Source organism: Anabrus simplex, chromosome 1, assembly GCF_040414725.1.
Source record: "Anabrus simplex isolate iqAnaSimp1 chromosome 1, ASM4041472v1, whole genome shotgun sequence".
Taxonomy (NCBI): domain Eukaryota; kingdom Metazoa; phylum Arthropoda; class Insecta; order Orthoptera; family Tettigoniidae; genus Anabrus; species Anabrus simplex.
This window is the reverse complement of record NC_090265.1, coordinates 819312148-819335533: the sequence shown is the minus strand read 5'-3', so window position 1 is coordinate 819335533 and position 23386 is coordinate 819312148. Positions and strand designations below refer to the sequence as shown.

Genomic DNA, 23386 nt, shown 5'->3' with positions numbered 1-23386 from the left:
GGAAGGGTCCTACATAATCGATATACAGACGTTCCATGGGGCGCGACGCTTGATGCGAAGACAAAAGGCCTACCTTGGTGGACATGGTGGGTTTACTGAGCAAACAAGATTTACAAGCTTTTACAAGTTCACGGATTTCACCGTCCATACCTTTCCAGATGAACATTTCACGAATCTTCTCACGAGTTTTAAAGATTCCAAGATGCCCTCCTAATGGGGTCTCATGATAATACTTGAAGATCATAGGTACAAGAACAGCTGGAACGACAACTTTCATCATCCTATCATGCCTCGATGGGCAACATAGAACACCATTCCTCAGAACATAAGGGACAACATGTTCCCCAGAAGAAAGGGTTTCCATTATCGGAGCCAGCGTCGGATCTTCACGTTGGTATTTCTCAATATCCCTAAAAAGCATGGGAGCATCTGTTAAGATGGCATTAACACCAGATAGTATGGACTCGGGAGGTGATGAACTGTCGACCGGTTCGTGGGTCTCGACGTCGTTATGAAACATACGGCTGAGTCCATCAGCAACAACATTTTCGGTACCTCTGATATGTCTAACATCAAACTGGAAGGCGGAAATACGAATAGCCCAGCGGGCTATACGACCAGTACGACGCGGCCTACCTAAGACCCAGCTTAATGCTTGATTATCTGTCTCCAGGTCGAATTTGACGTGTTCCAGATAGAGACAGAACTTTTCTAAGGCGAATAAGACTGCCAAACCTTCGAGCTCATAGATGGAATACTTGGCTTCTTGAGCCGACAAGGTCCTAGAGGCATAGGCGATAGGTCGCCTCCCTAGTTCAGTCTCTTGAAGAAGGACTGCAGCTACTGCTGACGACGACGCGTCGGTTTGGACGATGAATTTCTTCGAGAAATCAGGCATAGCAAGGACAGGGGCATTACAAAGCGCTAATTTAAGATCTTCAAAAGCGGCTTGTTGAGAAGGTCCCCACTCGAATTTGATACCTTTCCTACGAAGGAGGTTTAAGGGCGCCGCTCTATTAGCAAAGTTAGGAATGAACTTCCTGAAGAAATTCACCATACCAATGAACCTGGCGATACCTTTAATGTCCTTGGGAGGTTTAAAATCACGGATGGCCTGTGTTCTAGAATGATCGACTGCTACACCATCGGGTGACACAATATGCCCTAGGAATGACATAGAGGGCTTAGCAAAGACAACCTTGGATAACTTAACAGTTAACCCAGCCTTACGAAGGCGATCGAGAACTTCTCGCAAATGATCTAGATGTTCTTCAAAGGTCTCTGAAAATACGACGACATCATCTAAGTAGTGATATAAGTACTCGAATTTGATGTCGGAGAAGACCCTATCTAGTAGCCTAGTGAGCACAGCTGCCCCCATGGGGAGCCCGAAAGGCACGCGGTTGTATTCGTATAAATTCCAGTCCGTGGCAAACGCTGTAAGGTGTTTAGACTCTTCGGCAAGGGGAATTTGATTATAGGCCTGATTCAAGTCCAAGATAGTGAAGAACTTGGCCTTACGAAACCATGAAAAGCAAGAATGAAGGTCAGGAAGGGGCACAGATTTCAACACCACCTTCCGATTGAGAGCCCTGTAATCAATGACAGGCCTGAAGCCTCCTTGGGGTTTCGGGACTAGAAAAATAGGCGATGAATACGCCGACTTAGAGGGCCTAATAATACCATCCTTCAACATCTGATCGATAATTTCTTTCAGAGCCTTCATTTTAGGTGGAGATAGCCTATAAGGTGGAAAACGGACAGGAATCGAATCCGTGACCTCAATTTTGTATTCAATAAGGTCAGTAACACCAAGAGTATCAGAGAACACCTCTGGAAATGACTGACATAATTTACGAATACTATCAGCCTGCTCCTCAGGTAGATGTCTAAGGTCTAACAACATCTCATCCTGGGTAGGCGAAATAGATGAACATGACACAGAATTACACTTTAACAAGGGAATTTTACAATTGGACGCAAATTTGAATGTGCACGACTTACTCTGAAGATCGAGCACAAGACCAGTGTGAGAAATAAAGTCCGCTCCCAGTATGATGGGGCAAGGCAGGTACTTAGCCACAAACAATTTAATTTTCCATGTAAATTTAAAAATACGAATTTTGACCAGTACGGAACCTAGAATTTCTAATGGAGATGAATTAGCCGAAACATATTGAATAGGAGATGAGACGTAGTCAGGTAGTTTACAAACAGCTTTCAATTTAGAATACCATTCAGCCGAAATAATCGAACAAACACTGCCTGAATCTAAGAGAGCTGTTATAGGCTCGTTATTTAACTCAATCTTAAGAAAAGGAACAGGTGCGGGGGTATCCGCCGCAATCCTAAGGCACTCTTTGGGGCATTCAAAAGATGTATTCGAAGACTTATCGTTCCCTGAATTCTCGACCTTTTTGCCAGGGGCTGAGCCTTGGGAAGCAGAATTAGTTGACTCAGCCGCAGCCACTAGTCACTTTTGATTGTTGTTGGAAGTTACACCAGAAGTTGAGCAGGAGGGGGTGCTATTCGAATTGGGACAATTCTTTGCGATATGTGAGAAAGCCCCACATTTAAAACAGCCTTGTGATGAACCAGCTCCATTATTTGCCCTACTAGTTTTGATCAGAGGACACTTATTGCGCAGATGGTCAGGCGACCCGCAAGCATAACATTTACGGGGGGTGACTGATCGGCGAGGTGGAGGCCGAGTATTACTAATGGAAGGCGGGGGTTCTTTCGCGACACGCAAGGAATCGGCGTATCTAACTCCTTCCGCTGAGACGGCCAATGCTTCAAGTTCCGAGAAAGTTTGCGGGCACGCCGCGAAACACAAATATGACCTATAGGGAGGTGATATTCCCTCTACAATAGCCTGTACAATCTGATCTTCAGGAAAATGAAGGGCAAACACCCTAGTATAAAACTTAATGTCCTGTATGAAATCAGCCAAGTTTTCATCCAAGCGCTGTACACGATAATAGTACTTCTGAATAAGGGAGGACCTGGCCCTAGCAGGGATGAAGTTAGCTAGCAAATGGGCATGGAAATCCTCAATAGATGATTGCTCGGCAATGGCTCTTACGATTTTATCAGAGAGAATACCAATAGCATACGGATAGATAATTTGCAAGATTTGACATGGAGAAAGAGAAAAAACAAGGGCATGATCCTGAAATTCCACTAGAAATCTTAAAAATGAAATTACGTCACTGGTGGTATTAACGGAAAACTTAGATATACCTCTGAGCAACATTGCCAATGGATGAGGCAAGCTACTAAACCCGGGTGACATAGTAGGTAAAGGTTTCAATGGCAAGGAAGTTAATTCAGAACGGATGTTACTCAGCGATGCACGGCGTTCAGACTCGTTGTCCAATGGGGCAGGGATAGTTTGAGCAGCAACGGTTATTCTATTAACTTCTCCCTTGGGAGGCGCTTCCTCACTACCTGCATTTACTATGGTGGGTTGATCAGATTTGGGAGGAACTTCCCCAGTTAACAATTGAGTGACCTTACTAGATAATTCGGAAATATTTTCCAGGAGCGTACTAGCTTCCTTCCTCTGAACATCATTCAGTTTTAGAGACAACAGATCGTTAACCCTATTCGAAAAATGATATAGCCTGCCTTGCACACGCTTAATTTGATTAGGAGACGGATCATTTTCATCAAAAAAACTAACTACAGAAGCTAGCCCAGTAATATTCTCCGTGATCGTGGAAATAGAGTCGTCAATTTCTTTCTCTCCCAAATTGGGGATGGAAATGGGCAAATCAAGGGACTCTCTAAGCTTGTTAGTGTCTATTGCAACCGTGCCTCCAGATTGCACATTTCTGATAGTTAATTCATAGATCAACTCCTCCTTACGCAAATAGTTAAGAAGGAGAACATCACGAGGGCCGGGCATGATGACAGAACAATTTTGAAAAGGTCAAAAAATTCCAGCAACTGAGAAAATGGTTAGAGTTCGGATCAAAACAATGTGTAGCCGTCAAAAGGGGCTAAATTGAGACCCATTCAACCACGCTCTGCTACCACTTGTTACGGACTTTTCCGTGGTAGGTAGAGGTGAAAGAAGGTGCGGGTGTGAATGGGTTTCAAGCTACGAAATTATAGTGCAATGTAAAATTAATTTAAAAGTTAACAAGGTTATATTTTCTTTTCGAAAACAAAGAAATAACAAGCATGGCAGGTACAAAGTAGCAATTCAAAAGGGGTTAGTTACAATATTTACAGAATTTGGGCTTCGCGCCCTGACTTCACAATGCTTGGGCAATCAGCTCAGTTTTACCCCAAACACAAGTTTTAACAGAGGGGGAGAAAACCCCATTCATACCTAGGAGCCCTTGCTCCAAATTACACTGAAAAACCTCCATGAGGCATACAACCCAGAATTTTCAAAAGAGCCACACGCTCTCAAAATTTAAGCCTCTCCCAGGCCACACCAAACTCCACCTTCAAGTTGTCCTCAACGGACATAAACACAGGGGTAAAATACCCAATCTACTGAGGTCTATTAAAAGAAAAGCAGGTTAATTAAATGACCTCTAAAATAACAATTTGAGAGGAGGCGAACTTGCACTCCTAATACACTTTGATTAAGACCTACTTGGCACTAGGCCGTTAATACAAGGGCTAATCCCATGCTAAAGAGGTGACTTAAGAAAAGAACAATTTGTTTTACATTAACGAAAAATAGGTTGGGAAAATAAGTTCACCTCAAGACAATGTGAGTGGGAGCTCGAGAGGGTTAGCACTCTCTATCCCAATATGTCGTTTTAAAAGAGAAAATATGAAAGGAGTAGTTACATTTTAGGAAAAGGTTACATGGCTGAACGCTTAGAACCCGCCCCGAAAGTTAAACTGCTGAGCTAGCAAAGAAAGAAGTTATTAATCGGCCATTACCTTGTGTTGAACGGCTGGAGAAGAAAGAGGCGCTTCCCGCCCCCTGCTGTGTACTTAACACACTGAAAGATGGAACAGAAGTGGCCGAGAGACCCAAAAATCAGCAGTTTAAATACTCTCGCGGAAGTTTCTAGGCGTTAGGGGAAAGAAAACACCCTCCCACAAACTCTTTATTGGATAGGACCCCGCATCAGATTCAAGTTGGGGGAAGATACATCTGATTGGATAGAAATTAATTGAAGAAATTCGGGATTGGATACATTCATAACAAGGGGAAGAAAGGGGTAAATATTGCCAACTTAAACAATGATAGAAAAAAATTTAACAAAGAACAAACTCTTGAAATTAAATTTTCTCCAAAAAATAGTTCTTTGACTCCGCACTAGGTTGCACTATTGTAGATCTTCAGTAGTGTCCTCTAGAAGAGAAAGCTCACACTTCTTACTTCAAGCGAAACAAAAACACATCAAAAATGACACAGTTCAAAAACTCAAAATTTTCCACGTGGTGACATCTTCTGAGACGGTAGGAAATTAATACTGTCAATAAAGTTCAGACTTCCTCCAGCAGAGGAGTTTCAACAGGCGCACATTTTAAATTAGCGGAGTGGAGGTGTACCGCCCGGTACAATTATTATTATTATTATTATTTACATCAATGTCCGATAACATAATGCTATATAACCTTTTGTTTACGTTCTTTTGTTAATAGGGCACCCTTAAACGGCGCGAGCACCTTAAAGAGAGCAAGTTCTTCGACTGCTGCTGTCGACGTTGTTCAGACCCTACTGAACTAGGAACGTATGCTGGAGCTCTCAAGTGCCCCAAATGCCAGCCGGGATACGTCTTGTCCACGGCACCCCTCGATAATTCAGCTGTTTGGCGGTGTGAGAACTGCGACACGTACACCATCACAGCCGAGAAAGTGTGTCTCCTTATGGACAGGTTGTATTCTCTAACATAAAATCTCTTGTTACTGTTGAAACATGAAAGGGACTCTGTACATCATGAACAACCGCCCTTATGAAGGCTGAATCATGAGCAGTTACTGCCACATAAGGAGCTGAGTTTTGAAGACACGATGATCGACAACTGGCATGTGAACCTATAAATACTTACAGAGTTACAATAACTTGAATGTTGTTTGATAAAATACTCTTGTGTTGAATTCTTGTCATTAGAAGAGTAAAGTCAAGTCAATCGAACTCTTCACAAACAATCCTTTTAATTGGCTCTTGTTTTGAAGCCCAAAATAGTTTGTCGGTGAAGAAACAATATCTCGTAGACATGATATAGGCTTTTGGGCTTATGCCGTGTCAAGAAAACAAGGTGAAACTCCTCAGATTTCACAGAGAACTTTGCTCCGCGTCTTCAGAAGAAAATCTTGATTATTCACGAGGAAGTCTTCTAAAGTAATGAGAGTCTGAATTTAAGAATGCTTCACCGTTAGTCGCTGTAAGCGGTACGTTCATTCGTCACCAGATGGCTCGCTGTATTCTGGCACAGCGCTCCAAGTGGGAGCTGAAGATATCATTAAGATCCGATTAAGATGTTTTCATGACCTTTTTGTATATTTGTTTAATAATTTCGTGTGGCTATTTCTAGCCGAGTGCAGCCCTTGTAAGGCAGACCCTCCGATGAGGGTGGGCGGCATCTGCCATGTGTAGGTAACTGCGTGTTATTGTAGTGGAGGACAGTGTTAGGTGTTGTGTGCGAGTTGCAGGGATGTTGGAGACAGGACAAACACCCAGCCCCCGGGCCAATGGAATTAACCAATAAAGGTTGAAATCCCCGACGCGGCCGGAATCGACCCCGGGTCTCTCTGAACCGAAGGCCAGTACGCCAACCAGTCAGCCAACGAGTCTTACTAGATGTTCGTTCCTCTCACACCGTGTGTGCGTAAGAAGTAACATCAACAATAATTTCAGCAGGGACACTGGCTATTAATTACGTAATATGTGGTTGCCAGCCATTAAGACTGTCCTTTCACTATTGTTATTTCGTTTCGGTGTTTTCCAAATTCATACGTTCCTCATCACCAGATGGTTCATTCCAGGCTATGCATCAAGTGTCATACTTTCATTATGTGTGCACACCACCGAACTCGATAGCTTCAGTCGCTTAAGTGCGGCCAGTATCCAGTATTCGGGAGACAGTGAGATCGAACGCCACTGTTGGCAGCCCTGAAAATGGTTTTCCGTGGTTTCCCATTTTTACACCGCGCAAATGCTGGGGATGTACCTTAATTAAGGCCACAGCCGCTTCCTTCCCACTCCTAGTCCGTTCCTGTCCTATAATCGCCATAATACCTATCTGTGTCGGTGCGACGTAAAGCAACTTGTAGCAACGTGTGTACACCAGCTATGCGCCCACCCCGCTCCCACACCGTCTCACATTATTGCCATCCTGTGTTTTTTCCACACACTTTCCTTCCATTCTTCAGCTCTGTTCTATTCTAACCTGGGTGTCTTTCATTGCACTTTATTTTATTATTTTCTATTTATTTCTTCTACCACATTTGACCCTGATCCGTCTCATGACCTATTACTTCTCTGTTACTTATCACGCACACACGGCGTGATAAGAACGAACCAAGGTCAAAGATCTTAATTGGAGCTTAATGGTGTCGTCAGCTCCCGCTTGGAGCGCTGTGCCAGCATACAGCGAGCCATCTGGCGACGAATGATCGTACCACAACAGCGTCAAACAGTAAAGCATTCTTAAATTCAAACCCTCATTACTGTAGGAAAGCTTCCGTGGCTAAAGTGGCAGCGCGTCCGCCTCTCACGACCGGGTTCCGTGGTTCAAATCACGGTAATTCCATGTGAGATTTGTGCTGGACAAAGTGGAGGCGGAACAGGTTTATCTTCGGGTACTCCGCTTTTCCCTGTCATCTTTCATTCCAGCAACACTCTGCACTATTATTTCATTTCATCTCTCAGTCATTAATCATTGCCCCAGAGGAGTGCGACAGGCTTCGCAGCAGGCACAATTTCTATCCTCGTCGCTAGATGGGGCTTATTCCATTCCTGACCCGGTCTAATGACTGAAAACAAGCTATGGATTTTCATTTTTCATTACTGTAGAAATCTTTTCTCGTTAACAGTCGAGATTTTCTTCTGAAGGCGCGGAGCAAAAGCTCCCTGCGAAACGTTAAGAGTTTCACCACGTTTTCTTGACACGACATAAGCCTAAAAGCCTATATCATGTCTACAAGTACAGGTCGTGAAAGCGTCTGTGTTAACAATATATCGTATGTCACAATGCTCTTGTTATCCATTAGTTTCCTTAAGACATGTCACGTCTCCCAACCACATATGGATATGAAAGTCCAGCAGAGTCTGCCTCTGTGGTGTAGTGATTAGTGTGATTAGCTGCCACCCCCAGAAGTCCGGGTTCGATTCCCGGCTTTGCCACGAAATTTGAAAAGTGGTACGAGGGCTGGAACGGATCCACTCAGCCACGGGAGGTCAACTGAGTAGAGGTGGGTTCGATTCCCATCTCAGCCATCCTAGAAGTGGTTTTCTGTGTGGTTTCCCACTTTTCTCCAGGCAAATGCCGAGATGGTATCTAACTTAAGGCCACGGCCGCTTCCTTCCTTCTTCCTTGCTTGCCCATCTAGTCTTCCCATCTCTCCACAAGGCCCCTGTTCAGCATAGCAGGTGAGGCCGCCTGGGCGAGGTACTGGTCATTCTCCCCAACTGTATCCTCCGACCCAAAGTCTCACGCTCCAGGACACTGCCCTTGATACGGTAGAGGTGGGATCCCTCGCTGAGTCCGAGGAGAAAACCGACCCTGGAGGGTAAACAGATTAAGAAGAAGAAGAAGAAGAAGAAGAAGAAGAAGTCCTGCAGAACAATGTTTGTTGTGTTCATTTTCGTATGCGAAGGTGTAAAGGAAAATGAACCTTAAGTACTGTATACGAAGTACTATACAATTGCGTAAATACGTGACACAAACGTACATTCCTACTGTAAGGTACGGTAAGGTTCATTTTCCTTTACACGCCAGCATAGGAGAATGAAGAAAATTGTGCTGATGGACTCATAATCATATATGGGTAAGAGGCATGACCATTCTGAAGGAAAACGAGGCATAGGAAGAGCATTGTGACGTCCTAAGTTTGGTTTCTTCAAAGAAGATATTTTGAATACCTTACTGGTTACGTAGAGAAATGTTTAAACATGAAGTTTTGTAGTTACTAATTTTAAAAAATATCAAATAATAACGAAAAGCACCACTGCAGTCTAAAAATTAGAATAGTTTCATTTTCAATTTTGAATGCATTGTTTAAGAATTAAGGTCTTTTAAATTCGTAGAGCATCTCCAAGCTTCTATTTTTTCAAAGCCAACAAAGACAATAGCTTTGATTTCACATTATGACGACGTAAATGCCTTCCTCCGGCACTCGAAAGAGTACGGAAAATGACACTTTTCCGGACGGTATTACTTTCCGCTCTCTTTGATTAGAAATCACTTCTGAATGGTTGAGTTCCATTGTTTGATCGTCTCAATGCGGCCCTGTGGTTCCTTACCCATCACCACAGAAAATGAAGTCTCTGAATTCCCAGCTCAAGTAATCTGGCGCCATCACCGTGCTGACTAATATGTAGGTTAATCCATTTCCGACAAATAAATATATCATAGAATATCATAGAGTTCGCAATATCTTCATTAATACAGGAACGAAGGACAATGTTTACGACTCCGGTAGTTTAGTGTACTGTTCACTACTTCAAATGAGATTAATTTTGATGTTTTATTGCCACATAACTCCAGTTACACACTTCTTATATCATTCAGAGCAACAAAACACAACAAGACAAAATACGTCACTGCAGGAGTCAAACATGAATGATTTGCGTGACACCGTGTCAACATTATTTTTAATTAAATATATAATTTAAAATAATTAATTTTACCATAGTGTCCGCCTCTGTGGAGTAGTAGTTAGTGAGATTAGTTGCCACCCCTGGAGGCCCGGGTTCGATTCCCGGTTCTGCCACGAAATTTGAAACTGGTATGAGGGCTGGACCCGCTTCGGGAGGTCAACTAAGTATAGGGGGATTCGATTTACATCTCAGCCATGCTCGAAGTGGTATTCCGTGCATTCCCACTTCTCCTCCAGGCAAATGCCGGGATGGTCGTTACTTAAGGCCACGGCCACTTCCTTCCCTCTTCCTTGTCTATCTCCTCCGAACTTCCCATCCCCCCACAAGGACCCTGTTCAGCATAACAGGTGAGGCTTCCTGGGCGAGGTACTGGTCCTCTTTCCCAGTGGTATCCCCGACCTAAAATCTCACGCTCGAGGACACTGCCCTTGAGGCGGTAGAAGTTGGATCCTTCAATGAGTCCGAGGAAAAAAACAACCCTGGATGGTTCACCGTAATATAGAATAAAATATTGTAGGCCTACACAACAACCACCAAAGTGATAAGTTTAATTTACTCATTTTTCACTTGTAAAGTAAAAGGTAACTTTCCATGGCTGCTGCGTAAATATGTAACTATATTTTTCCACGGAGTTATTCTAATGGGATCTTTTTTAAAAGTTGTTTTACGTCACACTGACACAGATAGGTCTTATGGCGACGATGGGACAGAAAAGGCTGGGAATGGGAAGGAAGCTGCCGTGGCCTTGTTCAAGGTACAGCCCCAGCATTTGCCTGGTGTGAAAATGGGAAACCACGGAAAACCATCTTCAGGGCTGCCGACAGTGGGGTTCGAAAACACTATCTCCCGAATACTGGATAATGGCCGTACTTAAGCGACTGCAACTATCGAGCTCGGTAATGGGATCTTAGAAATAATTAACTTTCTATGTAAGGTTCGCTTATTACCCCCTATTTCACTTAACTAATAGTGTCTTCCACTGCCAACAGGATCAGCAAAGAAGTGGAGGCAATCGACGTAAACGATGTTGTGGCTTTCGAGGCTTTCCTGAAGCGGTACTGCAACGTCCTCCACGAAAACCATTACCACATGCTGAGTGTAAAACACTCACTGAGTCAACTCTACGGGAAGATAGACGGTTATACCATCAACGAGATGACGGATGAGCAGTTGAAACGCAAGAGGGACATCTGTCAGAGCATCCTCAAAGTATTTGACGTGTTGGAACCAGGATACTCCAGGCTCAGAGGTTCGTATGATTTAGCTCCTCCATGGTATTTCTGAAATGGGGGCAGGTTTGTATCGTTATTAGTCACTACCCTCGAAAGAGAAATCTAAAATTTAGTAGAAAACAGCTATCAGATTTCTATGTTTCTCAGTATTTTAACATAGCACTAATGCAGATCGCTTTTTGGCGACGTTGGGATGAGGAGAGCGAGGGTGTAGGAGTGAGAAGGAGGCAACCTCGAGAAAGCTAGCTTCCATGTGAGTTTTTCTTAAATTTTATGTTCAGTTACATTTTCCGCAGTTCACTTCATTTAGCTCTTCCAGTTATAGGCCATCAAACGATGAAATACGGTTCGTAGCTAGTGACAAATTAATAGGTTACATTTAAGGAAAAATTATTCTAAACTCAAAAAATAAACAGTGCTGTTAAGTTATGTTACGAAATTAAATTTTTAGTCGCGAGTAAATATGAAAAGGAATGACGATATTAAACCGTACAACAGGGCAAATCTCCTAGAACTCTACCCGAGTGCTAATAGTGTGATATCTTTAATATGGTGTGATGGACCCGAGTTGTCGTGTTATATCCTTGATTTCCTAATTTTAGAGTAGACTGTTTGAAGTTGAAGACAAGTGTGAATTCGAATTACGGATGGGAAAGAGAATTTTACTTAGTATTGCTTACAGAAATATTTTGATTGATTAGAATCAACGTAATATTACAATTTCTTCGTCTTAATACTAGACATACATAATATTACGTTCTTATTTTGTCCTTAAAATTTAGAATATGAAGTAGCTCATGAAAAAGGTAAGTTGCCATCTGTCTATTTTTCTGGAAGATTAAGGCGTTGAATAAGCATCACATTTATTGACGGTTATCGTGCTTCTTGATGGTCATTAATTTGCAGCATTGGTCAACAGTCTCTGCGTGTTTCGATTGATATCTTTGACTCAGATAATAGACATGGTAAGTTATTTTGGGTTTATGCCATTGGGTAGACTAAGGTCACTGGGAAAGTCTGTTGTTTTTCCTCTAGTTTATCCCATTTCATTCGGCATAAACCCTTCAAATTATTATGTAAGTCAATGTGTGTTTAATTTAAAGTTATAGCGTAATTTATGTTAATGTCGAGATAAGTTACGAGCGGAGTCTTTAGTGCTGCTGACACAGATTTCGTCAAATCTTCGCGAGGTGTGAGTACAGAATTAATACCTACCTGGAAATTATCTCGAATGGGCTAAATATTTCGAGATTTTAGCCTTTCAGTTTTCGAACGACAGTTATATGCCATCACGTAAGCCAGCTTTCAGAGAAGACTTCTCGTGGCCAAGGCACTGGTTCCGTAACGTAAAATTTGCAGTTGCGAGTCATCTTTGAACTTTCGTTCATTCGCTTCTCTATATTTCCTTAAAATGTATCCTTTCATGCTTCGTAACATTTTAACTGTACGTTATGTTATTTATAGTCAAATTTATCAATACCTTGTTAAGAAAGAAGTCACACCTTCCAGTGCCGACGCAGTTAAATGTAACTTAAAAACTCTCCATTCTGTCGAACACACAACTTAAATATAAATATTGCATTATAAACAAGGCGTGATTACCTGTGGAATAAAAATGCTGGAGTAGAGACGAAGGAGAAAATCATTAAGATAGATTCCAGATTTCAGGTTCCTAAGAATTAAACAGAAATAAACAGAAATATTTTAAATATTTGAATGTGACTTTATAGAATCTGATGATGTTATTTCATGTCCGACTCGTTGGCTGAATGGACAGCGTACTGAATTTCGGTTAAGAGGGTACCGGGTTCGATTCCCGGCCGGATCGGGGATTTTAATCTTCATTGGTTAATTCCATTGGCCCGCGGGCTGGGTGTTTGTGCTGTCCCCAACATCCCTGCAACTCACACACCACACATAATACTATCCTCCACCACAATAACACGCAGTTACCTACAAATGGCAGATGCCGCCCACCCTCATCGGAGGGTCTGCCTTACAAGGGCTGCACTCGGCTAGAAATAGCCACACGAAATTATTATATGTTATTTCAAGAATGAAAAATGTCATTCTTTGCTTCTTCTTCTTATGACGTCGCCTCCAAACGGAGGTAGACGATCCACACGGCCAGCTCTGATCTTGACGTTGCAGCCATTCCATGTGGATTTATTGGAATATCTCTCAGGATATTTAATACAGTGGTTTCTCGTTGCCTTCTGCATCCTAATGCCGTTGACCAAACTGGTTCCTCCGCCTTTGGTAACAATTTCTTGTCCCCAGGACAATAGAGTGCCCTTACCCATACCCGCTCATCCACTCTCAAAGAGACTGTTGGCACTTGGTAGCCTATAGGGGATCTCCTTATACCGGAAGATAATCGGTCCCTTCATTCGTTAGCCGACTGCATATAAAATATTATTTTTATATGCACTCGTTGCCCCCTCTCTACCGCGGGGAGGTGAATGTCAGGATTTCGCTGTTATTGAAACAAGGACCAAATGGCATTTCCTTGTATCTCTGGTTCTTTAGAGAGGCATTCTTTGCTTATGAGTGTGTATTTCTATTTTTACAGGTATGTTACAGTGCAATATTTATATTTAACTTGTGTGTTCGACAAATTGAAAAGATTTTAAGTCACATGTATCAATACTGTATTAAGTACTACTCGAGTAGAATCGTGTACCATAGAGAGGTTGAAATCGTGAACTTTTCCATTTGTTTAAATTATTTATATTCTAAAGAATTTCCTCTTTGTATTGATATATAATTCATACACATTGTTGCCTTGGTAGTGGTTTATTTATTTGTTTAAAAGCTGCCTCTGTGAATCCGTAGTAGAGTGTCGCCCTCCGGATCCCAAGATAACTGGTTCAAACCCGGCAGAGGAAGTCGGATTTTTGAAGGGCGGAAAAAAGTCCATTCGACACTCCATGTCGTACGATGTCGGCATGTAAAAGATCTCTGGTGATACATTTGGTATTTACCCGACAAAATTAATTAAATCTCAGCCATAGACGCCCAAGAGAGATCCGGTTTACTCTGTCTGCCATCTAGCGGACCTAGAGTAAAACGGAACGTCGAAATTGACGAGCAGACAGCCAGATGGCGTCAAATCGAAATGTCTGCACACGATAGCTGAGGCGATACGATTATTATTATTATTATTATTATTATTATTATTATTATTATTATTATTATTATTATTATTTGTTTAAACAAAATACTTCTACATGCGTAGCAACAGGTGGCCGGACATTGCAAAGAAGGGAATAAAAGAAAGGAAAATAAATATTAAAGAAAAAAGAAAGAAAGAAAGAAAGAAAGAAAGAAAGAAAGAAAGAAAGAGGGAGTTTCAAAGGTAAATCGAAGCTGACCACCTTATATTTTATTCCAGAACCAGTGCTTATGCTAGGGGAACGCTGGCTTTTAATTTTTTTTTAAACAACAGTTACAACACCCTTCGGACATAACGCAGGGTGTTTAGTGTGTATGTAGTTAATTACAGTTGTTGAGTATGTCTGGTATTTCTCATTGACTTAAGGTCTGGTATACTTCATACATAAACTTAGTAGTTCTAGGGTCGGAAATAACTTTGAATAACTGAACACTTGGCTGCTGGAGGTACGTGGACCTCTTTATGATTAACTCTGTGCATCAGTTGAGCAGATTAACGGCTTATAACTGTTATTTGAAACATTTAACGCTGAAATATTGAAACTATTAGTCCATTCAACAGAATTTCCTAATTGATTTTATACTCATGTAGATTCGTCTTGCGGTAGGTAAAAATATCAGTGTCCGCTACACCATGGATTACCCTTGTTAGTAAAGTTCATCACAAAGAACTCATATTTCTTTGAAAAATAATCCATGAATGCTTATGGTTTAAGAGGATTTTTTAAATTTTCTTTCTTATTACCATTAGATTTATTGAGAGTTACCAAAAACTGTTATGTGATTAAGGTATGATGTATGTTTGATGTATGACAAAGTGTTCCAGTTCTGTATATTTCTTAAATTTTGCATGTAAACATTAATCTACCCAAGGAATGAGAAGTTAGTTATGAAGATATTTCACTAGTATTTTCTGCATGAATATCTCACTGGGTTGTAATCGATGCGGTTTTAGATAATGACAATCTAAACTTTCGGCAGAAAACACCGAATTAGTCAGGGTAGCTTTAACGCCCCAGATAGAAGCTACAGGAGTTAGTTTTTCTTAAACTCCTACACCATTCAATTTTTATTTGGGTCATTTCCTACAGAGGATAATTTCCTGGATCAAGTTGAATACTATTCTTAACGACAAAGTAGAAATAGTATTTGTCTTTTTAATTTTTCTCATAACACACAGAGGACCAATGTCCGTTTTTAAAAGCGCATGCTCATTTACCACAATGTACTGATGCGTCCTGTACTGATAATATACACGCGGATATATTGTCGCTGGGCGAGCAGTACCTCGTATTCCACAATGCTCTTCCCATCTATTATCCTACTTAAGACTGTTCACGCCTCTCAGCCACACATGGATGCGCAGTCCATCAGAACAATTTTCATTGTCTTCATTTTCCTGTGCTAATGTGTAAAGGGAAATGAACCTTAAATGCATTAAACTGTAGGAGAGCGTAAATACTTCATGAAAATATACGCCGAGTGGTCAAAAAATCGCGGAAAGAGGTGTCCCATTAGAAAATGTGCCATGTATGACACCTGAGCGTTGCGGCTAGCTGTGGCGTAACTGAGCGGTGTGTTACAGACACCAGTGTTGTGAAGATGGCAACACGTCGCGAGTTAATGGACTTTGAACGTGGGATGATCATCGGCACACGACGTATGGGTCATAGCACTGCGCAGATTACACGCGAATTCGGGTTTCCGAGGTCGACAGTGTCGAAGGTGGATCTTCAATACCGCAGAGAGAATGTTACCACCCACGTAAACTGCCGCACGGGAAGACCACAGGTGTTTAACGAACGGACATCACGTCGCATCCGCAGAATCATAATGGGCACTTGACGGGCTACTGTGAGTCAGATCACCGCCGAGTTGAATGTTGGGAGTCAGGAACCCATTTTTACTAGGACTGTAAGGAGGCAACTGCACCACATAGGCTTCACCAGCCGGCGACCAACTCGTGTCCCTTTGCTGACACCTCGACACAGAGCTCAACGACGTGCATGGGCCCGCAAACATGGACCATGGAACATTGGTGGCTCGTGGTATGGTCCGATGAATTCCGGTTCCAGTTGTATCGCGCTGATGAGTGCGTGGGAGTGTGCCAAATGCCCCATGGAGCTATGGATAGTATGTGTTAGCAAGGTTGTGTCCAGACGGAGGTTAGCTATGTTCTGTCTGCGCGGCGTTTTCATGGTCGCAATTAGGTCCCATTGTCCGTCTGTAGGAAGCGCTGACAGGTGGATGTTATCTGGATATTCTTTCAGACCATGTGCATCTCTTTCTGGCCCTAGAATATCCTGATAGAGATGCCATGTTTCAACAGGACAATGCGCCATTTTGCCGATCTGTAGTATCACGCAGGTGGATGGAGGTACACTACAGTTAAGTTGCGACCAGGGATTGGCCCTCAAGATCTTAAACCACTAGAGTATTTATGGGGTGATGTCGATGCTGGCGTACGCTCCATTAACCCCGCACCAACTACACATGACCAATTGTGGGTACCAGTGCAAGATGCGTGGATCCAGAACCTTCCAGAACGATTCCAATACCTTGTAGAATCGATGCTCGCCGTATTGTTGCCGTTTTGGCGGCTCGCGGAGGATTAACTCCTTATTAACATAACATTCAGTGTATTCCCATGACTTTTGGCCCACAGAACGGTACAATAGGGTACATTTTCCTTTACAAACTGGCGTAGAAAAATGAACATAATGAGCATTCTTCCAATGCATATCCACGTGTGGCTAGGAGGCGTCACGAGTCTTAAGGAAAATAATGGATCGGAAGAGCATTGTGGGAGACGAGGTAGATTGCTCGCGCGTCGGCGATACGCGAACTAACACTTCTAGTCGTTATTTCAGTCTTACAATAATCGGAAAATCCTTTTTAATAGTAAAAATTAAACTTACTTGAGAGCTCGATATTGGATGATTTAAACTCCATCTTCTTTGTCCCTCTCTAACTGTGTTAGCAAAGTGACAATCATACCACACGAAAATAATACATTTCGCAGCAATTGAAACCCGAATTTTTAAACTTTGTTTTCGTTATTTTCTTGGGGGGGGGGGGTTGTATTGATGATTTAAATTATCTGTGCTTATAAAAGGACTCCACTGAAACTAGTATATAGCAGTCTCTTCTTAAGGTCCACCATTAATACCCCCCTTGTATTGGAATCATATGCTACTGTATGACATAACATTACGAGTATCATTTATATTGCAACATGCCGGAGTTCATGTTGAAGAGATGTTAAGTACAGGTTGCGGGCTCAGATCCCACTGGTGTCCGGTTGGCCATATTTGTTCTCTACTTAACATATCTTCGATATGTACCGAACACGACCTAACACGTTCAAGGTTTATTTAGAGTATAAGTGTTCACTGAGGTGAATATTAAAGTTGGATTTTTAGAAATTAGATTAAGGGGGTTTGGAATGAAGGAAAGTTTTAAAATTGTGCCTTTCTTTGTGCGATTCATCAAGCATGGAATCTAAGCTTTAAAATGATGTATAATACATAACATTCTGTATAGTATAAGGTATTTAATTTTCAGATTATTGGATATGCTGCCCAATTATATGTATGTGTTTCTTAGTTTCTTCAAAAAAGAAACATGATTTTGCAAAAATTAACATGGGCGAGATAGGCGATTACAAACCCTCATTTTCCATCTCCCCCGCATGTCCCAGTTAATGATTACGTTTTCTTCCATTCTTCAGTGTGCATGAATGCATGTTATACTTGGAGAGAAGATCTGACGGAAATCATAACACTCTGCCAGGTTCAGACAAGTGGTATAACACAAACTACCTGATGGTAAATTCCTTTGTTCTCAGGAGAATGCCTCTACGAACTACATGCGCCCATCATGGTTCTGGCAACACGAGGCTTTGAAAGCAAGAGAATGACCAAAAAGGAACTTGCAATTCAACTGAAGAAAGTTGTTCATGTTTTAAAAGAAGCGACTGAAATTTTCTCATATGAGCCAGAGAATTCTTCTGAAGGCATGATCCGAGAAGCTGCTAAGGATGCTCTGGCTCGTATGAAGGAGTGGCAAACAATTTTGAATAAATTTTAAACTCTCCATAATGTTGTTCTTTGGTGTGAGTGTTAGTAATTGCCTTAATTGTACATATTTTTACAAAAAAAACATTCAGTTTTCATGTAATCATTCCAGGTTTCATCAGTGATATAATGCATACTAAGCACCTTCTGAATTTTAGTACGCTGAAAATGTAGTAAATATTGCTGAATACTTCCATTGTTAAGTTGGCATTTATCATGCAATGGCATAAAATATTCTTCAATATCTGCGATAGAGGATGATGACATTAAGGATGAATTATGTGTTTAACGTGGACAAAACACAGAGCAACGGACCACTTTTCGTTTTCACTCTTCATACGGGTAGTATATGATTTAGATCGACCAATATGTGCCTGGGTTTGAGTTCGTCTCCAGACGTTATGTGAGAGTCGATAATTAGGCTAAATTTGACTGGTAGATTTTATGAGGAGGGGGGCAAAATTAACATAGCTGTTACAGCAAAACCTCACATCTCCCAATGCTCTTCCTATCTATTATTCTCCTTAACAGCCTGGCTGAGTGGCTCAGAAGGTTGAGGCGCTGGCCTTCTGACCCCACCTTGGCAGGTTCAATCCTGGCTCAGTCCGGTGATATTTGAAGGTGCTCAAAAACCTCAGCCTCGTGTCAGTAGATTTTCTGCTACGTAAACGAACTCCTACGGGACTAAATTGCGGCACATCGGCGTCTCCGAAATCCGTAAAAGTAGTTAGAGGGTAAAGCCAATATTATTATTATTATTATTATTATTATTATTATTATTATTATTATTATTATTATTATTATTATTATTATTATTATTATTATTATTATTATTGTATCCTTAAGACTGGTCACGTCTCCCAGCAACATATGGATATGCAGTCCAATTGTACAAATTTCGTTGTGTTAATTTTCCTATGCTAAAGTGTAAGGGAAAATGAACTTTAAATATATTATACTGACGAAGTCCTTGAAAAAAGAGAAAGAAGATTCTTACGAAAAATCTTAAGCCCAAGAAAGTCGACGAGTGACCCAAACACATTCCGGTTAAGATCGAATTTGGAGCTCTACAAGACAGTAGAAAGAATCACGACTGTGATGAGGAAAAGGAGACTGACATTTTATGGGCACGTCAAAAGAATGACCCCTGGGAGATTGGCCAACAGGATACCTCTTCTGCAGGAAAACTAAACTAAAATTAAATTAAAAAACCAGCCGGGATGGCTTACAAAGGTGCAGAGTGACCTGACAGAAATAGGTATCAAGGAGAAGGATATAAGAGAAAGGACATCATTTAGGAAGAAGGTTGCGGGAATGAGGGATGCGTCTGAAGAGCAACGTGCGAAGCCACGGAACATCTCGATGGAAGAGCGAGCAAGAAGTCAAAAACTCAAGAACCTTTGCAAGAATCTTTGGCGAGAGTGTAAAGAGAAGGGTATCAGTCTGCGTGACAGAAGGAAGATTCTGTAAACGTGGCCCAAAACTGGCCGTATCGATAATAATAATAATAATAATAATAATAATAATAATAATAATAATAGTACTGTAGGAGTGCGTAAATACGTCATGCAAACATACATTTCTACAGCACGCAATTACTTTTACGGATAAGCATAGGAAAATGAACACAACCAAAGTGGTTCTGATGGACGTCATATCTATTTGTGGCTGGGAGGCGTGACCAAGCTTAAGGAAAATAATGGATAAGAGAACTATTGGGAGATACGAGGTTTTGCTGCAATAGCAAGGATACGCCGTTTAAAACACAAGAATGAAAAGGGAAAACGCGTTAGAAGTATTGTTTATTTAGATATCTTCCTACAACGCTTGCAGACTGCTACAAGGACAAAGAGTAACTTAACCAATAGTTACTGTGCTTGAGCGTACTAACCATGAACACAAAGCGATAAAATCAGTTCCACACTTGTTTTCCTGGGCTGTTCCTTACACCACTGACGATCATAGATGTTGAATTCTCCGGCGAAAGCAAACTATGCAAATCACACTATTTGAGTTCAGAGAAAAATAATTAGTCGTACAGGAAGACAGTAGGAGTATAGAGCTTAGAGATCCCAGCAGCTAACTGTTCACACTTACCCCCTCCCAATTCTCCTGCTGCGTACTACTTCAACGTAAAACATTTGCCACGATACAAGGTACTTTTTTGGAAGTGTCTGGTTGAACACAAGTCGGAGCTTAAGACAGTGTGTTCTCCCTCGATTTCTTCGTGTTACTTGTAACATTTTAGCCAAATAAATAATACTAAAATCTCTAGGACAGAATGATAATTTGAACAGTATAATTATTTAAAATTATTTTAAAATATAAAAAACAATATCACTGAAAACACAAAACCATCTTTTGGAATGTTCATAAGCGAGAAGTTTTTACTTTTTTTGACCAGAAAAATTATATCCGTGTGGAACAGTATTGGAAATTGTCGGAAATAAATCCTTTACCTGAACCATATTTTGCACCTTTCTTTTAATTTCCCATCTAAATTTCACCAATTGAGGTCATTCGCACGATGCAGCACAGGGCACGCCATTTTCCGTTTCCATTATTAATAGGTAGGTAAGGGTTATTCTGCCCGAAGGCAGGTCCGAACCTCCGCAGAGGTGTTCCTGAGCCGGAGTTTACGTGCGGTAGGGTGGCCAGTTCCTTTCCGCTCCTCCATTCCCTTACCCCCCACCAACAGCGCGTGGCAACCCATCCAACTCCTGACCACGCCCAATGTTGCTTAACTTCGGAGATCTCACGGGATCCGGTGTTTCAACACGGCTACGGCCGTTGGCTATTATTAATGTGCGCCCGTTCAATTTTAAAATATTGAACAAAATCGTGGTGGTGGCGGGGTGATGATTGTTTAAAGGGGCTAAACAATGAGATCATCAGTCTCGGAGCTTGCTTTAAAAATCGATTCACTAGCGGAGTCTCACCGGCAGGCTAAAACCAGATAACGCGAGATTATTGTTAAAGATCAAATTCGTTGCTGAAAAATATCTTTTTCTCCTTCTTGTACTTCCTAATCCTTTTAACCTCCAGGGTTAGTTTTTCCCTCGGACTGAGGGATCCCACCTCTACCACCACGACGGCGGTGTCCTGGAGCGTGAGACTATGGTCGGAGGATACAACCGGGCAGGAGTACCAGTACCTCGCCCAGGCGGCCTCATCTGCTGTACTGAACAGGGGCCTTTGTGGCAGAACCGGGAATCGAACCCGGGTCTCCAGGGGTGGTAGCTAATAACACTAGCCACTACACAACAGAGACGGACCTTTAGCACTATCACAACACTATAGTTTTTTGAATTGGCTTTACGTCGCACCGTCATAGATAGGTATTGTGGTGACGATAGGTTAGGATAGGCCTAGGAGTGGGAAGGAAGCCGTCGTGGCCTTAAATAAGGTACATCCCCAGCTTTAGCCTACGTTGAAAGTAGAAAACCATGGAAAACCATCTTCAGGGCTGTCGACAGTGGGGCTCGAACCCACTATCTCTCGGATGCAAGCTCACAGCTGCGCGCTCTTAACCTCACGGCCACCTCGCCCGGTACCACATAATATTACACTATTTCAGAACACTGGATATACGCTCGTATAACGTATTTCCGTCACAAAACTTTATACAGTACTTCACAACACTAAGCTTTCATCCACAGATCAAGCAAAGAAACTTGTTTCCTCTTTCTTTCTAATCGTGTCTTTCTGAAAGCAGTCCTGAGCTCAGTACATTAGTTCAAGGAGTGTGGAAGAGTTAGATGTGATGGCAAATTGCTTTACGTCATATAAGAACTGTGGGCCTGTTCGTGGGTTCGGATCTTATTTTGATCTTCATATTCTTGCTCGCCCCCTTGTTCTGTCTCCTCCTCTTTGTCACTGCTAGAAGGGATGTAGCTGATTTAAAAAAAAATGTGGTGTGACGTAAGTTGTTCACCATTTCGAATGAAGTTCGCAGGGAACGTTTACGTTTCTTACTTGACACAAGTTGGATATTGCCGATGCGTTTTGAAGCACTTCATTCGTTCCACCATCCGTATTATCACTCTGTACAAACACGTACGTTAGTTTGTCCAAACAATGACATCGATCATCCCAGCACCAGAAATGCACAAATGTTCTACGTAGGACTGCATCAGTTCCTAATATTTTCCGCACTGAACAAGTAAATTTTCAAGAATTCTTTCACATTTAGTTTCCGTTTTCGCGTTAAGGAGATTCCGCATCATACAGAAGTAAGAACATTATAATGCCGTAAGCCTCGCCCGGACCGATAAAATATTCCGTAGTTGACAAGTTTCAGCTTTATTCAAGTTCCGCTTTGATCACGTTTTACTGTATATAGAAATGAAATTCATTTAATCAACATTTAATTTATACAAGGTGACAAATGGACTAACATTACAATTTTTCGTAAATACGTAGTGTTCCGTTTTTCTTTTCCGGTGAGTATAATAAATGTATGATGAAGGTAAAACAAAGAAACATGTCGAAATAAAATTACTTTAAACGTCTTCACGCCTTTAGGCTACACTTAACGCCAGTGTCAGGACAACACTGCTTCCGCTGAATGTTTGTGCATAATTCTGTTATATAACTCACTAAATATTCGTAAAAGAAAGTTGGGCGTGCGGTTAGGGACGCGCAGCTGTGAGCTTGCATTCGGGAGATAGTGGGTTCGAACCACACTGTCGGAAGACCTGGGTTTCCCATTTTCACACCAGACAAATGCTGGGAGTGTATTTTAATTAAGGCCACGGCTGCTTTCTTCTCACTCCTATCCCTTTCCTACACCTTTCCTATCCCATCGTTGCCGTAAGACCTACCTGTGTCGGTGCAACCTGAAGCACACTGTAAAAAAAAAGAAAGTTGTGTATTACTTTTCGTTTCATCTTTGTATCAGCAATGATTCATCCTACAATAAATAAATAAATAAATAAATAAATAAATAAATAAATAAATAAATAAATAAATAAATAAATAAATAAATAAATACAATAAATAAATCGCCTCTGTGTTTTAGGGGTTAGGGTGAACAACTGCCATCCCTGGAGCCCCGGGTTCAATTCCTGGTTCTACCACAAAATTTGAAAAGTGGTACGAGGGCT

At 41.6% G+C, this 23386-nt stretch overlaps 1 protein-coding gene across 2 annotated transcripts in view; it reads left to right on the top strand.

Moving 5' to 3' along the window:
* LOC136857575 (SET domain-containing protein SmydA-8) overlaps window positions 1-23386 on the top strand; it is a 210208-nt gene that overhangs the window by 116672 nt on the left and 70150 nt on the right. The window contains exons 6-8 of one of the 2 annotated variants that reach the window (XM_067136348.2): window positions 5620-5852; window positions 10789-11048; window positions 18053-20712. In XM_067136348.2, coding sequence (XP_066992449.2) covers window positions 5620-5852; window positions 10789-11048; window positions 18053-18294 — 735 coding nt within the window. In that variant the 3' untranslated portion in view covers window positions 18295-20712. Of the gene's footprint in view, window positions 1-5619; window positions 5853-10788; window positions 11049-18052; window positions 20713-23386 lie in introns of those variants that run through there. The other variant, XM_067136349.2, reaches the window with a different exon arrangement.